The 19,372-nt window shown below is 37.9% G+C and overlaps 1 protein-coding gene across 1 annotated transcript in view; it reads right to left on the reverse strand.

The window, feature by feature from the left end:
• The window catches only part of VAV3 (vav guanine nucleotide exchange factor 3), a 172,217-nt gene that overhangs the window by 30,065 nt on the left and 122,780 nt on the right, over positions 1-19,372 (reverse strand). Inside the window, exon 20 of the mRNA XM_064455631.1 lies at positions 2,838-2,974. Coding sequence (XP_064311701.1) covers positions 2,838-2,974 — 137 coding nt within the window. The remainder of the gene's footprint in view (positions 1-2,837; positions 2,975-19,372) is intronic.

The raw sequence follows: 19,372 nt of genomic DNA on the forward strand, positions 1-19,372 counted from the left end.
TGTCTTTTGGCTGATTACAGCAGGACCGCTAACTACTGAAGCATTAGAAAGTACATCTGTAATAGCTGTTACTTGATAGGGGTTTAATCTGCATCAAAGAAAAGCTGGTTTTGAAAAAGGAAAGAATCAGTCCAGGAAATATCTGTATTCTTTTGGTGTACTTGAGAAACATGACTGCCTGAGGATGGTGGGTAACTGCAATGTAAACCTGTAGAACTGGAATTACATTCTATCTTACGGTTGGCACTGCAGCACCGCTGAAAGCCTGCCCTCGGGTTACGCAGGTACCAATTTACTCGAACTAAACTCAGAAGAGGAGAGAAATATTCACATCTATAATAAAAATCTGACTACTTCAAAGCTGCATTACTACAGCTGCAACAACTAGTACTGCTCTGGTTAAGGGGTCTGAAGTTTCCATTTTAAACACTAAGTTTTCTCCTCTCTCCCCCCAGCCCCTCTTCCTTTTCCTATTTCATTCCGCAAGTGACATTACCGAGCACCAGCTAGGCAAGCAGCACAGCTCTTCCAGTCTTGCACCGTGACGGAGCAAGAAGAGTAGTCATGCACAAGGGGACTGGTGAGTATCAGCAGACGACCGTCCTTCTCTTCATACATAGCCAGGTGTTCACCCAGGAGAGTAAAATAACTCATAATAGCATCAATGCCCCTACATTACACATTCTCTTTGAAGAAAGGTTAGGTTTTGGATGATAACAGTGAAGAGGCAGAAAGAAAATTCATGGAATTCATGAATGCTTATCATAGCCATCTTATAGTCTCTGTGATTGCTCAGTTTCCCTCTCAGAAAAGTATTTGCTGTTTCATAAAGGAAAACCCAAATACTCCTCCTGTTTTCCAGATTGCATAACAGGAATATTCATACGTGTACGTGGTCTTGAATTACTACAGAACGTACTACAACAGCAGCTACATGATCATTCAAACAGTAACGCAGCAGAATTGTTACGTCTATCAGAACACATTTGATTGCATTTAGGCTATAGCTTAAGCACTACTTGGTACCTCGTGGTGTTCATTTGATGTAAAGAACAAAAAAATTATACTTAAACCGCACTTACTTACCTATTACAAGTGCTTGAATTTCTAAACTGAGCGACAGTCAACAACCCATTCTAATATTAGTCTTGCAGGTGAGCTGTAAATTACTCTAAAACACCTCTTGAATAAAACTTAGATTTTAATAAAAATTGCATTTCACAGTTTTTTTTCTTAATATGCATTTTTAAATGCAGATGTCATTACAAGACTTATGAAAATCTGTGTGAAGCAGTCTGTGACAAGACAGCTTGTGTGAAAAAAAACCTTCCTGAATGATGCTAATGGAGATGACAATTTCCATTAAGATTTAAATCTATTACTAAGGCTTCTGGGGGAAAAGCCTCATGCACTTTCCAGTTTCTGCTAGTTAAACACAGCGAGATTCTGGCTAAATTCTTTAGCACGATAGGTACAAATAGCATCCATGCAAATTCCAGTAGATTGGGTTGATGGACATATATGAACATGGCAATAGAATCAGTCCCACACGGTGCCAATAATTCTGGTTTGTACTAAGTGTATTAGTCAGAGGATTACCTTCCAGCCAGTCCCAAAACAAGAGCATGCTCATATGCTTCTCTGGACCAGACCTTGCAGAACCAAGCCCTACATATAAAACTATATAGGCCAAAACCTGGCAACCAACATTTGAAAAAAAATTATTTTTAGTGGTATGAAATATCTATGGTCAGGTTTGGGGGGGTTGGGGTGCAGGGTGGTTACAGTTATTTAATTTTTTTCTGAAATAGCGATTCTATTGTTTATTATTTCCCCCAGTTAAATGTTGTTCAGGATGATGCAGTGGCATAGGAACAGAGTTCACTGATTTCAGTCCTGGAGAATTTGGAGAAGATTCAACCCTAACTGAAGCTGGTGGGGGGCGGGGGAAAAGTATGACCTAACTCATGTAACAGACCAAGCAGTTTTTGTAATTAATCATTAACTTATTATAACTTCAAAGAAAAAAGAAAATCACAAACACAGGAATAACGATTCAACACAACAAATCCTTCCCAGTTGTTTTTCTATTAATAACCTGGAGTTCTTCTATTTAGCTCTAGTTCCATTCATCCAGTAACATCAGTAGTACATAGGATTCTAGTACAAACAATTAATAAAACAATCAAGAAAAATGAGACATGCTTGAAAGCACTTATCTTTAGAGTGAATGCAGGACAGCATTTTGAATCTGTTTACAGTTTACAATTAAAAAGAAATTTCAGTAACAGTAGTAGTGATATCAATCGTGATACTGAATTTTACTGTCAAGAGAATGTATTTTTCCCATGTACATAAAAAACTGCTCTTAACGGACCTGACAGGTCATCAAGAAGTTTAGGTGTGGTTCTGTTTTGCAGAGCCATTTCTCTCTCCTATAAATCTAATATTCATAACCGGGTTTTGCCAATACAGCTTTTAGTTCTGCAATGCTAAGAGAAGCAGTGACTGAAAATTCAGAGGACTTTGCTGTTTATGTGCCAAACACTCTCCTTAACTCTTGTAATTTCACTAGAAGGATTGTTACCAGTGCCATGTTCTTGCAGATTTATTCACCGGGACTTTTATTCTAAGGCTGCAAAAATGAAGTTTTACATAATATAGGAACTACAGGCACTTTAAAAGTAAAAATAATTGTATTAGACATTTATTTTGGATAAAACAAGATGACATTATTTTGTTGTTCAAAAAGGGAAAAAATTAGAAGAGCAATATATCAATAAGAATTTAATATCTGGGACTAATGGAATACAGCCATTTGCTAAATGATACAATACCTGCCAAAATAAGCTATGTGCATCTCCTCTAATGAGCTCAATAGTGTCCCCAATCTGGATATGCAATGGTGGGCCATCTTGTGTCGCTGGCTGCGGTATTCCGCTGTAGTTGCGAATTACTTGCATTTTTGGTAAACCTGAACAAGCAAACAAAACAAAACATAAGTCAGTGTGTATTTTTTGTTAACAACAATTTATAAAATCTGAAGACCACAAAAGCAATCAATAAAGAGACACTATGTCTTTAATAGGTACCTGACTAAGGCACTCGGGCAGTGCCTCAGTACTACACCATGTACAACCTTATAGAGAGGAACTGCCTTGAAAACACATCTTTGTCCGCCATTCTTATTGGGGTAAAGTTGATTTCACGTCTATGCGTGCTCTTTCCTCTACGTGTCCACCCCTGGCTCTGCATTCATGTATTAAAGCTATCAGCTTTAGATCAGTATACAAAAAAGCTTACTGCTGATGTGAACATGTCCAAGAGAGTAAGGATGATAATCCTTCCAGCTTTCTCATAGCACTGTTTCTTTCCTTTTTTTTTTCTTCCCTATTTTCAGGTTTTGACAACGTTTTTGGATACACATAGCAAAGCCTGGATTAATTTACTGTTTCATTTTCAAGACAAGAACCCTAGCTGTACACTAGTCCTTCCACATCAATGCTGGCTGCAGCTAGACAGATGATCTGTGATTGTTTTTAATTTTTTTTTTTAAAGGCAGCAATCCACTTCTTGAGGCACAAAATATTTTCCCCAAAGATTAGTCTTTCTGCCTGTACAAAGAAGTAAATCACTGTTTACAACTACAGTTCAAGAACCTTCCACAAGCATGTATCAAATGGGGGAGTGAGGGGTGGGATTTGAGCTGGAAGAAAAAAATGTGGGTACTGTAACTCCATGTTCTTATAAGTGTAATGGCATTAAAAAACAAACAAACCCAAAAACAAACAAGCAAACAAAAAACACTTAAAGCATTATGGACATCTAGTGTATTGCACTAAAAGACTCTGCTGTGATATTATAAGAATACTTGAAATCAAGTGAAGTACCACCCACTCCATAACAAACATAAGTAAAGACTTAAAAGCTTTTAGAAAATCAATTTCTTCTACTCTTTAAACTGCCAAGGAAAGCATCATTTTAACAGATCAGATCTATTTTTAATTACTCTATCTTTAAGTAAAACTTTATATAAGAATTTCCCCATTTTTTAACCGCACATGGGATGTTAAAAAATTGCTATAATTAAATGGGCATATCCAGCTATGATCTTAACCAGAATGTTTTTGGTTAAGTAATATTTTGCAATAATGTATATTAATAAATACAAATAAGCATGCAAAGCATGCAAAGTCACGGTACCTGGGCTGCCATATTTAACCAGTTTCTGGCTGGAGAGTCATGACTGACTTAATTCTAACAACAAAGGATCAGCAGCCCTACAGAAGACTTACTTCTGTTGCAAGATTGCCACTGTAATTTAGGTGGCAAGAAATACAAATATTCATGATCTCCTAAATTGTATGAAACATGAAAGAGCTCACCTTCAATAATTACTACTCTGTATTCCAGAATAAATACTAATCCAAAGTGCTGATGAAATGTTAAGCAAAATAATAACAGCTCTTACGTTTCTGAACCCAAATGACACCATACCTTTTACTATTTCTTCAAGTTATCTGGCATACTTAAAAGGAGCACCTAATTATTAGTAAGCCATTATTCCACTTAGGTAAATACTAGACTTTGCTTTATTTCTCAACTGAAGGCTGCCATGCTTTCATATACTGATTCAGCACCAACAAATGTTGCGTCCATCACATGGCAAACAGAAGCAATGGTGCGTACAAGCATCTACTCAAAGCGGACAACTTTGTCCTAATGCAAGGAAACTCCCTCATCACGATATAAATGATAGCTCTGCATATGTGATAAGCAAACTCTAAACAGGCACTCAACTTAGAGACGTACTTGGAAATCGAAAGAAATGCACAAAAATTTATCCACATTATGAAACCTTCTATCAGGTGCTTTAGTTTATCACCTTTTCAGTGTGCAGATACAATATACCTAAAACACCACCTTTGTATTGATTTCGTCAGAAGATAATCAAGAAATATTCATGCACTTTTCAGTGCAAATCCACGGTTTTTTTAAAGATACAATGCTTCTGAAATTGTTCATCGTAAACACGTGTAAAATGACTTATTTCTGTTCACTGGTAATTATGATTATTGGCATCTCTGAAAAACAGGCCAAGAGAACATGCGAAAAAAATCGCACTGTGTCAACGAGCAGAATTATTCAAAAAGGCAACACAAAATTAAACATGTTAAAACATATCATGCCTAGAATACTTGCGCGTAATTCAATATGCATCCTGACATCACTAGAAATAATCCTATTCATTCAAGTAGTCTTTCGGGTTAGGGGCTTGGTCTTAACAAATTCTGTTATCTTGCTTCAGATGCCTTCTGAAAACTTCTTTGCCATAATACCTGCAGAAATTGTGACAACTACAGCGTCAATGACCTACAGCTGCTCTCTACTGTGGTGACCAACAAATCTTATTCTTCCACTGTAATTTGACTACCTATTTTTATCCAATTGTAGTCTTTGGCCTACTTAGGAGTTCTTTGTGCTCAGCATTGCTGTTGCAATGAATATACGCTGCCTAGCACAATGTATACGCGCTACCACCACGCCTACATAAACCAGCACCTGGAATAAAAGGGCTACATGGCTAGGATTCCTGTACATTGCAATAATACAGAACACACCGCTTTCATTAATTACTGTATTGCTTTCATTCACCCACTTTACTAACAAAACTGTGCGCTAGCTTCAAGGCCACTGGTCAAAGATGCACATAAAAACAAGGGAAATTATTTTCTGGTGTTAATTATTTAAGCACACATTTGATTTGCCTCAGATTCTGAAGAGTACTTTGTACCTCGAAGTACAACTGAAGGTAAATTCACTCTCCAACAAAAGTGTCCAAGTCAGAGAATCTATTCATTTCAATATCAGCAATGCCAGACGTGCGTAGACAGCCTGTACTGATCACAGCTACAAAAGCAGTGAATGTGCAACTTATACATTTTACTCATTGTATGAAAATATGATCAAATGGACCTGTCCCTGTTACATTATTTTATACTTTTTTTTTCTTAAATCAGTTTTTCCAGGAACAAAAGACCAAATGAAATCTTTGAATCAATGAGAAACAAGCACATACTATTCTGGAATAGCTTTTTTCCCAAGGATAAATATCCTTCTCACAGAAATTCCTTTATATCACCACTAAGCACAGAAGAAATAAATGGGGTACAGAAAAGTTAATAAATTGAGGGAAAGAGTCAAAGAGCTCCAAACAGAATACTCAACTTCCTTTTCACCGTATGATTACAGATTTGATAATAGCAGCTCAGAAACAGTTTAGCAGCTTGACACTGTGATGGTGCACATTTAATTGGACAGAATCTGGTCAGCCCTTCACCTCCTAACCTACACGAAGTACACTGGGGTGTGATGGATCAAGTCCTGTCCATCATTATCACAAGAAACAGTTCACACAATATGTCAGCTGTTTAGCAAGCTTATCCTAAAACTAATTTGTTTGTTCCTACTGTTCGTTTTAGAACTTTATTCTCTGAGCATTTAGAATCTTCTACTTTCCAGTGTAAATTAGTTCATGGCCAACTAGTGTCCACCGAGAGGCAGCAGCCTCAATAGTTCTTTTCCTTGTCTGCATTTATTTTCATAATGGAGTTATAAAGACCAATCATACCCTTTTTAACCTTCATTCTGCTAGGCTAAATGAGCCAAGTTCTTTTAGCCTCCTATCGTAACAGATCAATTCCTCTGTGTTTCTCTGTACACTCTGAGGCAGCGTACCAACTGCTTTACTGCAGTTCAGACAGACAAGATCTAGATTTTCCTTGCCTATCTTGAAATTTCATTCTTAATTGGCACGTGGATTCATCACAAATATACTTATTAAGAATCCTGAGTACTTGCTGTAATATAATAATGCAGACAAGAAAAAGCAGTTACAGAAACCTGAAAGGTTTTAAGTCTAATTATGGATTATTTGTCATAGAAAAAGTATAGAAACATTATGCATTAATGCCTAAATGTGAAATATGATAAGCGTTAGAAACGCTGCCATTGCGATGTACACAGCTTCAGTACTGAGAGTATCTGACAACTGCAGAAAACTTCTGGAAAGCATCGGGCACAAAAAAGTTATTCACTAATATGTTTAAAAGCAGATAAAATTCCAACACAAAGGACAAGGTCAGTATTTCAGCCATGCATTATTATGATTAATGGAAAAAATCCCATTGGCTTCCATTAGGCCAGATTGCCACATGACTGAAAGCATTATGAAGTAGGAAACTTCCTAATTCAAAGATGCAAAAGCAGCCTGGCACTTTCCAACCTTGAAATCAAAAAGCAAACTGACCCAGTTATTCCACCGATAAATAGCTGAAATTTACTTCACTTGATAACCAGGAAAAACCCCAGATTCCTACAGAAGTCTTCACAGCTGAACCCCTGGGTCATGGACCTGACACAAACTGATGATCTAAATCATAGCTCATGAGAAAAGCAGAAAACATGCTAGAGTCAGGGTTTACCAAGTACCCATTTGGCAACATTACAGAAAAATAAATCCTTTCATAAACCATACCACGCATTTGAGTATTTAATCTCACGGTTACGAGTCAAGGCAGGAGGTGATGTTTTAGAATTAACACAGTACATAACAAAATAGAATACCCATTATATGAAATGATGAGAACATATAAACTACTTGTATTCCTTACAGCAGCTCTGCACCTATGAACGGCACTGAATAACCCTCAGAGTTTCATGCAGAGATACAAAAATGCTATTTTTTGCTAATAACATGTACAATGCATGACCTATGATCACCTCTATCTGTCAAAACTGATTCCAGCATCTGTTCTTTCCAAACAACATAGCATGTGGTTTACACTTTGGGCAGGGATCATTTTAAGATACAGAATAATTGCATAGAATATAGGAGGCCAGGGTTCAAAGGTGAATTTGTGGATATACTATATATGATATATTGTACTATATACTATTCTATATACTGTACAAAGATGTAAACCGGCTTTATCTGCATTAAACACCCATTCCTATCTAATATGAGTCTCGAAGGAAGACTTCTTTTTCTCTAGGGGAAACACAGCCTCATCACCAAATATTTGTAACCTGATGAAAAACCCGCTAATGTAATGGAAGAAAGCCTCCCGACTTCATGAGGCTTTGAATTTTAGACTATCTGACAAGGCCACATCTTAATGCTTCCAGAATCTCAACACAACGACATTTGCCTTTCCTGTAGGAAATTACATGAAGTCTCACTAACTCTTTCTTTCACCAAGAGAGCATTCTAGGTGTCTGTTTGGACACTCTGAACTTGCTTTAAACCTTTCTGGTTAATATTTCTGTGGTTACAAAAATAGGGAATGCAGCTCTGCTGTGGAACAGACTGATATTTACCAACTGAGAAGCCTTCCATGGCAAAGACCAGAAGAAATATTGCATCTCAAACCTCAGAGTAGGTGCATCTCCAGCCATCCGCACCCTCCAACCAGGAAACGAGGGCGAAGTAAAGCACACCAGTATCTCATTGTCTCATTGGATTAAATGCCTGCGTCATGAATGATTTTAACAGCACAAACTAAAGACACAAAGGCAATGAGGCCTTGTATTTAAATAAAAGTGAAGAAATCCAGAATTAGTATTTACACCCTGGTAAGTAAAGTTAGACTGTGAAGGTTTCAGATCAAGGCATGTAACTGCAGATAATGAAGTAACAAGGAGTTGTGATAAAAAAAGAAAGAGAAAAACAGATGGGTTTGATAAGGACAGCATTATGAAAAGCAGGTGGACAGTTATACCCACAGTCTGAGCATCCGTGACAAAAAGCAGCAGTTTTGCCACCTTTTCTAGCAACATCTTGGTCCAATACTAGTATTATTAGAAGCTAGTTAAAGGGAAGCTCTATTCTGAGCATGGACTATATGAAAACAAAGTCCTTTGCCATTCCCTGTATGTTCTTCAAATCAGCTCTGCCAGCTTCCATGTTTAAAATTCCTGTTCCTAATCATTTTGTTGCAGAATCAACAATAAACTGGATGCTCCTCTCTTGCATTTATCAAGAGAGCTGCTTCTCATTTCCTAATCAGTGTCATCTATCTCCACAACCAGTGGAAGCCAATAGCTTTGGACAGTTTCTGCCAAAGACAAATTTTGTCTAGAAGGACTTCTCAGCTGGTGAGGAGACACAAGAAAAGCAACACTACATGGTCACTTAGAAAAAACCCACTTACATTCAGTTTCTAGGGCCGTGTGTGACACGAAAGAAAACAGGTGGGGCTTTTTTACTTTTAGGCCGAGTACTTATGACACAAATTACAAAACTCAGGTACATGGAACACTCCAGTACAGTCATTTAAGTGCACCCTCTTCAGAGTGGCAATGATTTAAATAATTACTTTTGGACAAAATTAATACAAAGAATAAGTACATACCTCAAAGAAGATATTTTAATTGAACTTTTAATTCTCCCAGTCTTAAGTCATTATTTTTGTATGTCATCACAATTAAAAGTTTTAATTTTAGATATTGCTTAAAAGCCTTACATTCAGGTGACTGAAATGCTGACAGTGCCTAAGAAGCAGCTTTGAATATTTCTCTTGTCTTCTCTTTAGCTGTTTTGTCTTTGAGTACTGTTCAATAAAGCCTCGATATTTTTCATATGATCAACTACAACCCCTGGGTTTGCTGCTTTGTGCTTAATTCTAAGACAAAAAAACTTCATAAGGCTGATTATTAAAACATTTAACAGTTACCATAACCCTTACTCAACTAACTGTTTACGCTTCTGCTTATAAAGGTGTAAGCAGAGCAGGCTTTCCTCCATGAACAGAGAGCTTACAAGCGCTGGGGCAGGCAAAAATCTTCATTATCTCATAATTCAGATAACAAATTTGTAATGCACTCCAAACCACATCTGATAAACGTTCACATTTCTCTTCCGCTTCCACAGAAGCAGAAGGTTTAACGATTACCATCCTACAGGACAAATAAAAGTACTAAAGATTTTTTTTACAGTCCTAGCCCTGCTCTCTGTGACTGTCCTCCCTCAACTGTTCCTGTAATTGTACCGCCTTAAAAACCTTCTTGAAGCAGCATTTGGGGATCCCTCCAGTCCTTTACTACCTATTACATCATCTATATTTATTCAGACTCAATTTTTCCACCATTTCTCTTTAATGCTGCATATATAAGCTGTATTCTTGGCAGAGACCTCTGCAAAATGGTCAACCATCAGCTAAAATGAAGATATGTGGGAGGAAAAATCTGTCTGCTAGCACTCCGATCAACAACTTGTTATCAGAAACAGAAAAACAGCACAACTCAGGAAGTGCTTTTTGCTTCTTCAGGTTTTGTAGACCTGATCATTAGCAAAAAGCCTCCCGATAAGTAGCTGTATCTCCATTTTCCAGATAAGATCCACACAAAACTTGGAACTACATTGCAGATCATAGCAGGAGTTCATTACAAGGAAAATAAACATGTCTAGCTATGTTATTCAACGTACATGGTTGCATTTTTGAATTTGTGTGTCTTTTGAAACATTTCTACACAGATTTTTATTTTTTTTGCATGACAGTAGTTTGTTTTGCTTAAGTAACGATGCATAGACAAACGGACATCTTCCCCTGCTCTGAACATCAGTGTTTGTTGAAAAACCATTTGAGCTAAGATATTTGAGGATAACACTCTCTTTATGCTTAGTGACAGTACAAGCAGCATTAGTAAAATCAGCAGCATGGGAGCATGGACACTCGCTGAGGTGGGCAGCCCCCTCTCAGAAGCGGCTTTAAGGTTTCAGCTCTTCCAAGTCAAGATCAAACTTAATGCTCAGCTTAGTGCTCCCATAAATACAGCAAGCATTTATTTTGATCAGAAATAAGCAATATAGCTAAGAAAATTCAGAATCCAAACTGAAGTTTCAGATTTTAATTTTTTTATTCAGGAAAATAACTCCAACAGAAGGCATTTTCTTACTTAACTCCTAAGCAGGGACATTTGGCACATCGTGACATTCATTTTAAGGAATCTGGAAGCTTTCCTCTCTGCAAGAAAAAAACAGCACTGCAGAAATGCTTCTGAACAGCCATGGTTTTAAAATTAAGAGGAGAAAGCCAAAAGGGCTGTCTTTTGGGAAAGGAATGAATCTATCCTTATTTAGATGACTGATGACCATTTGTCTTTCATGCCCTTAAGGGTGGTTCTGCTCACAACTCTCACAGATTCACTCTTGAGGTTTAAATTTCTTTTTTGTTTCTCAGAACAGAAGGAAAAGAAACTGTGAAGATTTAGGAAAGTCAGGGGACAAAATGTTACAACAGAGCAAAAGCAATCTGAAAACTAGCTAAGGATACTGCAGGAAAATAATCTACTGCCGTACAAATACCAACCCATTCCTGCCTGCACAGCAAACATTTTCAGAAGCTGTTCTAGGCATCATTCAAACACTCAGTCTTCTCTTAAAATATGTACATTTGGTTTTGTACATCCATATGTAACTGCAGCAATAAAGGATCCCATTTTCAGAAAGTTCCAAGTACTAGAAAGATCAAGTACTTGTCAAGATTTTTAAAAAATCTTTTATGTAAGCTTGACACAAATTTTAGCACATTAATTTACAAAACCTGGATATGCTGTAGATGGACAACTGTGGATTGCAAATGCAAGAAAGGATGTTTAAAATAATAGACGTTTCACATGCAATTCCAACATCGCATCTTACTATTTATGCTCCAAACCAGGTATTTGGTATTTAAAACTTGGATGTCTGCAGTTTTCCCCCTCTCAGAGAAGAGGGCTCTCTCCAGGACTGCGCTGAAAGAAAGTGGAAGAGAGCTGGGAGGATCACTGACTTTATAATGGCCAGAGCCACATATGTTTTGTGACAAATTAGAGTGAAAACTATTTTTCTTTCGCTGACAGATCTTGATTTCCCTTTCATAACATGTCTGTCTCCAAACAAGTGCTCAAGACAAGCTCTCATCTTTTGCACAATTTTAACTTCAATAGCTTATTCAGGCAACTAGTCCTTACTTGCAGTGACACAGGCAGCTATCTTTGTGCGAGTAAGGGATTTTTAAATTGTCTAGACTGAGAAGAATCTCAGCACTTTGAACAAATGTTAGAAATGTCTGAATGTGCTCAATGTCGTATTATGTGAATAACAATAACGAATAATCAGGTTTCAAAATGTATTTTCATTTGTTTTGACAAAGTTATGAAATCTCATAGTTTCAATATAGTCTCGTAGGTGAACTGGGGATATACATTTTAAAGATATGTCACCTCAAAACTAAGAAGCTTCACTACTTCTTTAAAATTGAGCAAACTAGAGTTTTGGCATATGAATTAAAAAGTGTGGTACACGAGGAGCTGCTTTTTATAAAAGCACAAGGTATGAAAATTAACCAGTGTCAATTATCACATCTTTTAATGTGGTGCTATACACAGGCATGGCATTCTAAAACACGTATTTGTTCAAACAAGCACCTGCCCTGAGGAGCTAACAACTTACACTGGGCAGATACTATAGATGAGCTAGGAAGGCGTGTCCAGACAGTAGACGACTCTGTGCAGCAAAAGGCTCTGAAAAACAGGGACAAATCTTGGAAGATAAAAATCCATTATGCCACAGAAGTAATTACTTTGAGCTGTATTTTTATTCCTACCTTCTGCCTTCCCAGGAATGATTCTGCAGCAAGCAGTAAGAGGAAAAAGGCTCGAGATCAAGAGCCCCACTTTGGACACTGGATTTAATACCGTGAAATGTCATGAATCTTGTACAGGACACAGGCATTCTTCTATTGCTGAGCATTCAGAGATTCAATAGTTTTGAATAACTTGGTCAATTAAGTATAAACAAACATAAATGCTGTCCTTTCTAAAAAATATACTGCACTAAGCGTATGACAGTCAGTTCTCACCTGCAGTGCGCCTGAACCCCTGACATGACAGGAGGCAGCCCTACCTCTCGACACGCCTATTCAGCACAAATGGAATTAGTCACCCGGCGGACCGCACTGTACACTTCAGCGTATGGACACTGTACGCTACAATAATAATCATGGACAGCAAGGTAGTAACCGTGCACAATATAACCCAGGAAAACGCACACCTATGCCACCCAGAATCCTTCACAGGCCTCAAACGAAATTTAAAAACGTGCATTGCTGAAAACATGCTGAGATTTTATTCATCAAGCATTGCAAAAATGAAAGCTAAATTATTTTTCACGCAATTTCTTTTGTGCTCAGTGCTGACTAAAAGCATCTGCCTCCGAGATAAAAGACTTTACTCTCCACTTCTGCTACTTAGAAGAAATAAATTCTCTGGCAAGAGAGGAGTTTTAAATTATTACATAATGTGAAGGGGAAGTGGCTGATGCCTGGCAAAGCAGGCAGGTTCCAGCAAATGACAGAATAATCTTACCGGCACGCACCTTCTTCGCAATGCTACATAATCCTTCAGCTTTTTAAGTTAAACTCTCTTGTGACCTTACTCTTCAAGCATTTCTTCTTTTCTGTGGCCTCTACGCCAATTATGGCAGACACCTCTCTTACTTCTTATCTGACGGTCCTTAACCTACACGCAAAATCATTTCAGGCCGATATAGACCTTCTTTGCATGGAAGCATCTGTAGATGAATGTTGCCAAGAATTATGGCATTATATTAAGCAACGAAAAGACACTGTTGCTTTGGCTGAAACAAACCTGCTTTCAAAAAGTATGCCTACTGATTCCTGGTTTGTTTAGGTTACAGCGAATAACTTTCTTTGGGACAAGACAACAAAGCTTGCTTCCATTGCAAAATATTTGTGTTATAAAAGTGAAAAAGATGAGTACATGTTTCACTGTTACCACAATTGTAGTTAAAATTAAATAATATATACTTGTGATTTTATCTTTATGCTGCATACTTTGCACATTTGAAGCATTGATAATTCATGACAATAACTTACAGGAAATCCAAAAGGCATGGTATTTTGTGGTACCTCCAGCTTTTCCATGAATTTTTAGTATCCCTAGCCTCATTCAGTTGACACACCTACACACAGACATTCAGACCACGTTTTAAGTATCCACTGAGTATAAAAACATGTATATCTTACATATTAACTGGTCTCACTGCCTTTGTTTAGAAGTTACCCCTTCTTTTCTAGCAGGATTAGCATACCAAAAGTTATGTACTACTCTGATGAGCTAAAGTTTCTGCAAACTCCCTCCCTTTTTATCAAAGAAAAATATTTTCAAATTTTTAGTACAAATTTTAAAAAATTGTATAAAAAATTAAATAGTTTAATTTTCTACATTTACACATAAATAAGTCCTTAACTTGAAGATGGATCAATGATGAATGAATAATACACAAGAAAAGGGTGTTGTTTTAAAGATAAATATGAAAACATACAATAAAATCATCCAAATCACTTGATCTTTGTTGCAAAATCAAGGTTATTGGTAAATTACCATAGGCAAAGATGGGAATCAAGTCCAGCTTCCTGCCAAGATGTCAGTCCTGCCACAATAATCAGGCCCCATCTTAAAGCCTTTTTGTTTCTTTCCCTCCCCCCCAAGAAAATCCTAATATATTTACCTTCCCAATACGGAAGGTTCACCTTTTATTTTCTGTTTCTAGTCCAAATGTGGATTATATACTCCAGCAAACAGTGCGGAATTTGTTAGGACATAAGCCGTACCTGAAAGCAATGGGGGATGTGGGCTGACGTTCGTCTAACCCAGGATGAGTGCATTCTGTCACACCCCACTAACTGTGCAGGTTCAGCAACCCAATGGGGGGGGGAAATATCACTGATTTCCCCATCCTCCACCACCACCACCTCCTCCCAGGCCCACTTTTCCATTATCTCACTGAAGCAACTTAACTCAGTGACCAGATGATCATTAGACTCAAAAGAAAGGGCAGTGAGGGAACATCTGGGTGGGAAGAAGCACCACACCTTGTGGCAGCAGCCTGTAGTTACATCAAAGAATCACCAGACATCAAACTGACACCAGCAGAACACCAGGAGTTGGGTTTTTTCCCTCCCAGAAATACTGCCCTGACAAAGAATACCCCTTATGCACTTAAATCCCAGCATCAGATCTTTGAGCTTAGTTGATCATTCGCTTTTTCTCAGACGCCTGAGCCACGTGTAGAGTTATGCACAATTACAGAGTTTAAATCAGTGCCATCAGAAACAGACATATAACAAAACCAGCACACAATGCACAAGGGCGGTCAAAGATTTCAGTCTCCATCATTAAGACTCATTCTTTTCCTTTTCAGCCTTTCTCCTTATTTATCCTCTCTCCTCCACACGGATAAGGAAAAAAAAAGGAGAGGAAAAACCACAAGGAAACCTGTAGGATCTTGCAGGAAATCAAATTGTAGAAGCTGTAGTGATATTAAGTGAATTCCACCGTACTAAAGTGATCACTGGTAGTTGCAAGAAGACGGCTACTGCCATGGGTAAGACACTACTCTGGAAGGAAAGCTGTGCTCCATGCATGCACCTCTTGTTGTATCATATTTCACACAATTTGTTGCTGTCAAACCCAATTAAGGGGAAAAAAAAAAAATCCAAGAGCAGTAAACACGCTGCTTTATCATCTGAACGAAAAGACACAGTGCCTCATGCTGCCGCCTCTCCCCACCTCTCCTACTCCAAATGGGCTGGTTAAAGAATAACTTTTAAGGTTAGTGGAACCGAGGCACTTTCGAAGTATCAGATAATGAAGTTACTATTTAATTCCCTGTTATACACTAAAGTTTAAGAAATGCAAGTTATGAAAAGTGCAGGACTGAACATGTCATTTATTGATTTGCAGGTCAGCAAGAGCAGCAGTGAGGGCTGAACTCAAGTGCTTTCTCTGAATCCCTTATAAAAGTACCTCACCTTTCTTCCTGCGTGAGCCACACATCAAAGGGTTAAAACAACTGGGTTGAACGAATTGATTCTACTGAAAAGTCAATCAGATCAATTTTTATACTGTCACTACTGGGAAAGACTAAGTACTAAATAAATTCAAATACGAAAACTGCTGAGATGTTTAATTGTGATCCACAACCTACTTCTTAAAGCCGTCTCGGTACCACAGAAATGGGAGGTTAAGTGTGAAAGCAGTGTTTTAAAGCAACGCAGTAGACGTCCCAAGATGGTTATCCGATGTTTGTACAGGGCAGACTGGTAACGCTTACTATAAAAACAGAATTTGCAAATATATGGATAAATACAATGTAAAGACTAAAAAATGCTCTTTAAAGGAAAATTGGGGCATTTTTTAGAGTTCTTTAAAGTGGACAATGAACATCTACTTGTTTATTGTCTTGGATGTAGACTTGGATAGTAGACAATGAGGATCAAGATTATATAACGATATGGATTAGCAAAATAATTTTAACAGGACTCACTATGACACTCTGTTCCAGTTTTCATGATATGAGAGGCAAAGCTCCCCCCAGACAAATAAGCAGCAAAAGGACAGGAAGTAAAAGGTTGAAAACAGTGATTTTTTTTTATCCCCCCCCCAAATAGAAGGTGGTTTCCAAAAGGGTCACCCAAAGGAATCCATGCTTGGAATTATGTTGTTCAAAAAATCAATAAGCAGTATTGAAATTGGAAAAGTGGATTAAGTCTTGTAGAAGGTGCAAAATTATTTCTTTAAAAAAGAACACTATTTGAAAGAATTGAAGGAAGATTTCATGAACTGAACTACCTGTACAATAGGATTACAAATCACAGAGTAACTTTGGCTGGAGGAACCTCTGGAGGTCATTTGGTCATAACTCCACGTAAGATGTAACTTGACAAAGTAACATATGGGTTGGATATTCGTACATGATGATGGACACTAAAACCATCACACAGACCACAGATCTTGGAGTAATTGCTAAGTGTTCTTTAAAATCAGTTCTTTAAGACCATAATCTAATTCTGCTGTGTACCAATGCTAAGAAATTTCTCAGAGAAGACCACAGAGCTAGAAAGACTGACCACTCTTGGACCCAGAAGTGTGCAGACAAGCAAACAGGCTGGTCAGACGTATAGAAAAGCTGCTGTATCAGAAGAATTAGGCAGATAATGGCTCCCCAGGCTAGAAGAGCGATAACTGGAGGGAATACGACAGAGATCTCGGGAGTGGCACAGAGGCAGTGACCAGAGAAAAAGTATTCGTTATTTCTTCATTTGTTATTCACTTTGATCCACAAACTAGGAAGCGTCAAAGGAATAGGCAGCAGGCTTAAAACAAACAAAAAGTAGTACTTCATTCACACAACTAATTATCAAAGTAGGAGTTAAAGGATGTTGTGAGTGCCAAAATTTTAGATTGGTTCAGAAAGTGGTAATGAAAATATGTGGAAGAAAAATCAAGAGATAAGGAACAGAAATACCAAGTAGTGGGGGAAGTACCAACCACCTTACCCCATATTCTATCCTTAAGCATCCATTTAATTGGCTACTGCTTAAGAAGGGATCCTGGGCTAGCTCGGCCTGCAGCCTAACTCAGCCTCATTGTTCTCTTCCCTGGGAAGCTCAAAGGGGTGAACAGATTAAAAACTCGCCTGAAAAGCAGCATCAGTTTCTCAGGCTCTTGCCTCTGGCCCCTTCTGCCAAGCTGTAAAACCTTCCTCAGGCAGAAGGCAGAGGCAGTTCTGGGAGCTTCTCTTCTGTGAATTTTCAGCAGCCTTTTTTCTCCCATGGGATGGCTGCTTTCGGTTTTACAATGTTTCCCAAATTCTTTGTGTGAGAAACACTTTGAAGTAGTGATCAAATACTGATTTAGTTAAATGAGTGAGCCACAAAAAAAGAAACCATATGCTTTAGAGTACTGTTAAAATTCAGTAACTTTTGACTATTTTTAATCATTCATTGCCTTATTATCTTTGTTTTGCCTTCTGAGACAGTACCCTGAAGATTAAAATCAGATATGGAAACAGATGGATAAATGCAATACTCCTCTTGAAGATGAGTAAGAGTTTTATACGTCCCAATAAACTTTAGCAAAATACTCTGCAATTCCCTTCTACTCGCCATGGTAACTAAAGGCAACGTTGGGCCATATGATTTCTGAACATGCCTTTTTCTTTTTTTTTTTTCCTCCTTTTTTTCCACCCTTTTGTTTTTTTTACAGTGCTGTACTGGTTTTTTGTGCATATATTTTGTTTTATTGATCACACTTGCGTGCCCATTTTGTCCACTTCTACCTTAATTTTTTCCTTTTTTCTGCCTGCCAACTGCCTTGTATTTATCTGTAAATAGTGACATTTTGCTTAGAAGAGTCCATGTTGAGAGTGTTTTTATGCAGAAAAAGAGAAAGATACGGTAGGATTTTTAATGTGCCTCACCTTAAAAATTACACTAATACATGCTATGCTGGGCATGTATTAAACACCATTATTTCTCTAAGAGAAAAATAAAATGTTAATTGCTAAAGATATAGAGACAGCCCCAAAAATAAGACAAAAGAGCCTAAATTACTCACCTACAAACTAATCTTGCAATCCAACCAGACAAGGATGAAAGAGTTTGACAAAATAAATATATTTCACCCGTTGGCATCTGGGTCTTCTGATGTTTAATTAAAAGAAAAGGCTAAAGGCTATGTCTTCTCTAAATGTTAGCTCACTGCTGAGATGCCAAAGGGACAGGCACCTTTCAAAATACCTCTCCCCAACAGGAATATAAAAATAATTTTAATTTAAAATATAACAACCCAAATAAAAATCATTAAACTGCATTTGAAATGCTTCATTGGAAGACAAAACTCTGCTTTGCCTTCCAGAAATGCATTAGTGGAAAATTTCTTGGTGCAAAACATTAGACATGTTCTTTCTTGTATCGTAACAAAGATGAATTCATTATTTTGGGAAGCCACAACAGCTCAGCACACAGCATTAGCGCTGCAGTAAAAAAAGCAAAGATCCTGAACGTAATATGTATTTTTAATAAATACGTGAGATGAATTAGTTTGCTCTCACAAATTAGGTCACACAGTTCAGTGTATCTCTGAATCCACTGTTGCTGAGGTCCACCTGGGGGGAGCTGGCCCATTAACTGCCCCTACGAACGTAGTGACACAAAGAAATTCACTGACTCTGGTCTCAAACCCCAACACTGTCCCAGCCACATGATGTAATAAATCCCATCGAAACTCATCGATCAATACTAAGAGCTAGTCAGGTAACAGCTGCAATCCAGGTCCTTGAAGGACTCCAGAACATTCAGAATGATACGGCACATCAGCAAGCTGCATTGCCTCTGCCCTGCTAAGGAGTACTCCCTTCTGCAGCAGGCACGCTCCTAGCTGCCCTGTAAAACCAGTTCTCACCTGCGATTCGCCTGGTTCACACAGACTCCTGGAGACACGCACTGCATACTTTATACACACCTTG

Source organism: Phalacrocorax carbo, chromosome 6, assembly GCF_963921805.1.
Source record: "Phalacrocorax carbo chromosome 6, bPhaCar2.1, whole genome shotgun sequence".
In the NCBI taxonomy this organism is placed as follows: Eukaryota; Metazoa; Chordata; class Aves; order Suliformes; family Phalacrocoracidae; genus Phalacrocorax; species Phalacrocorax carbo.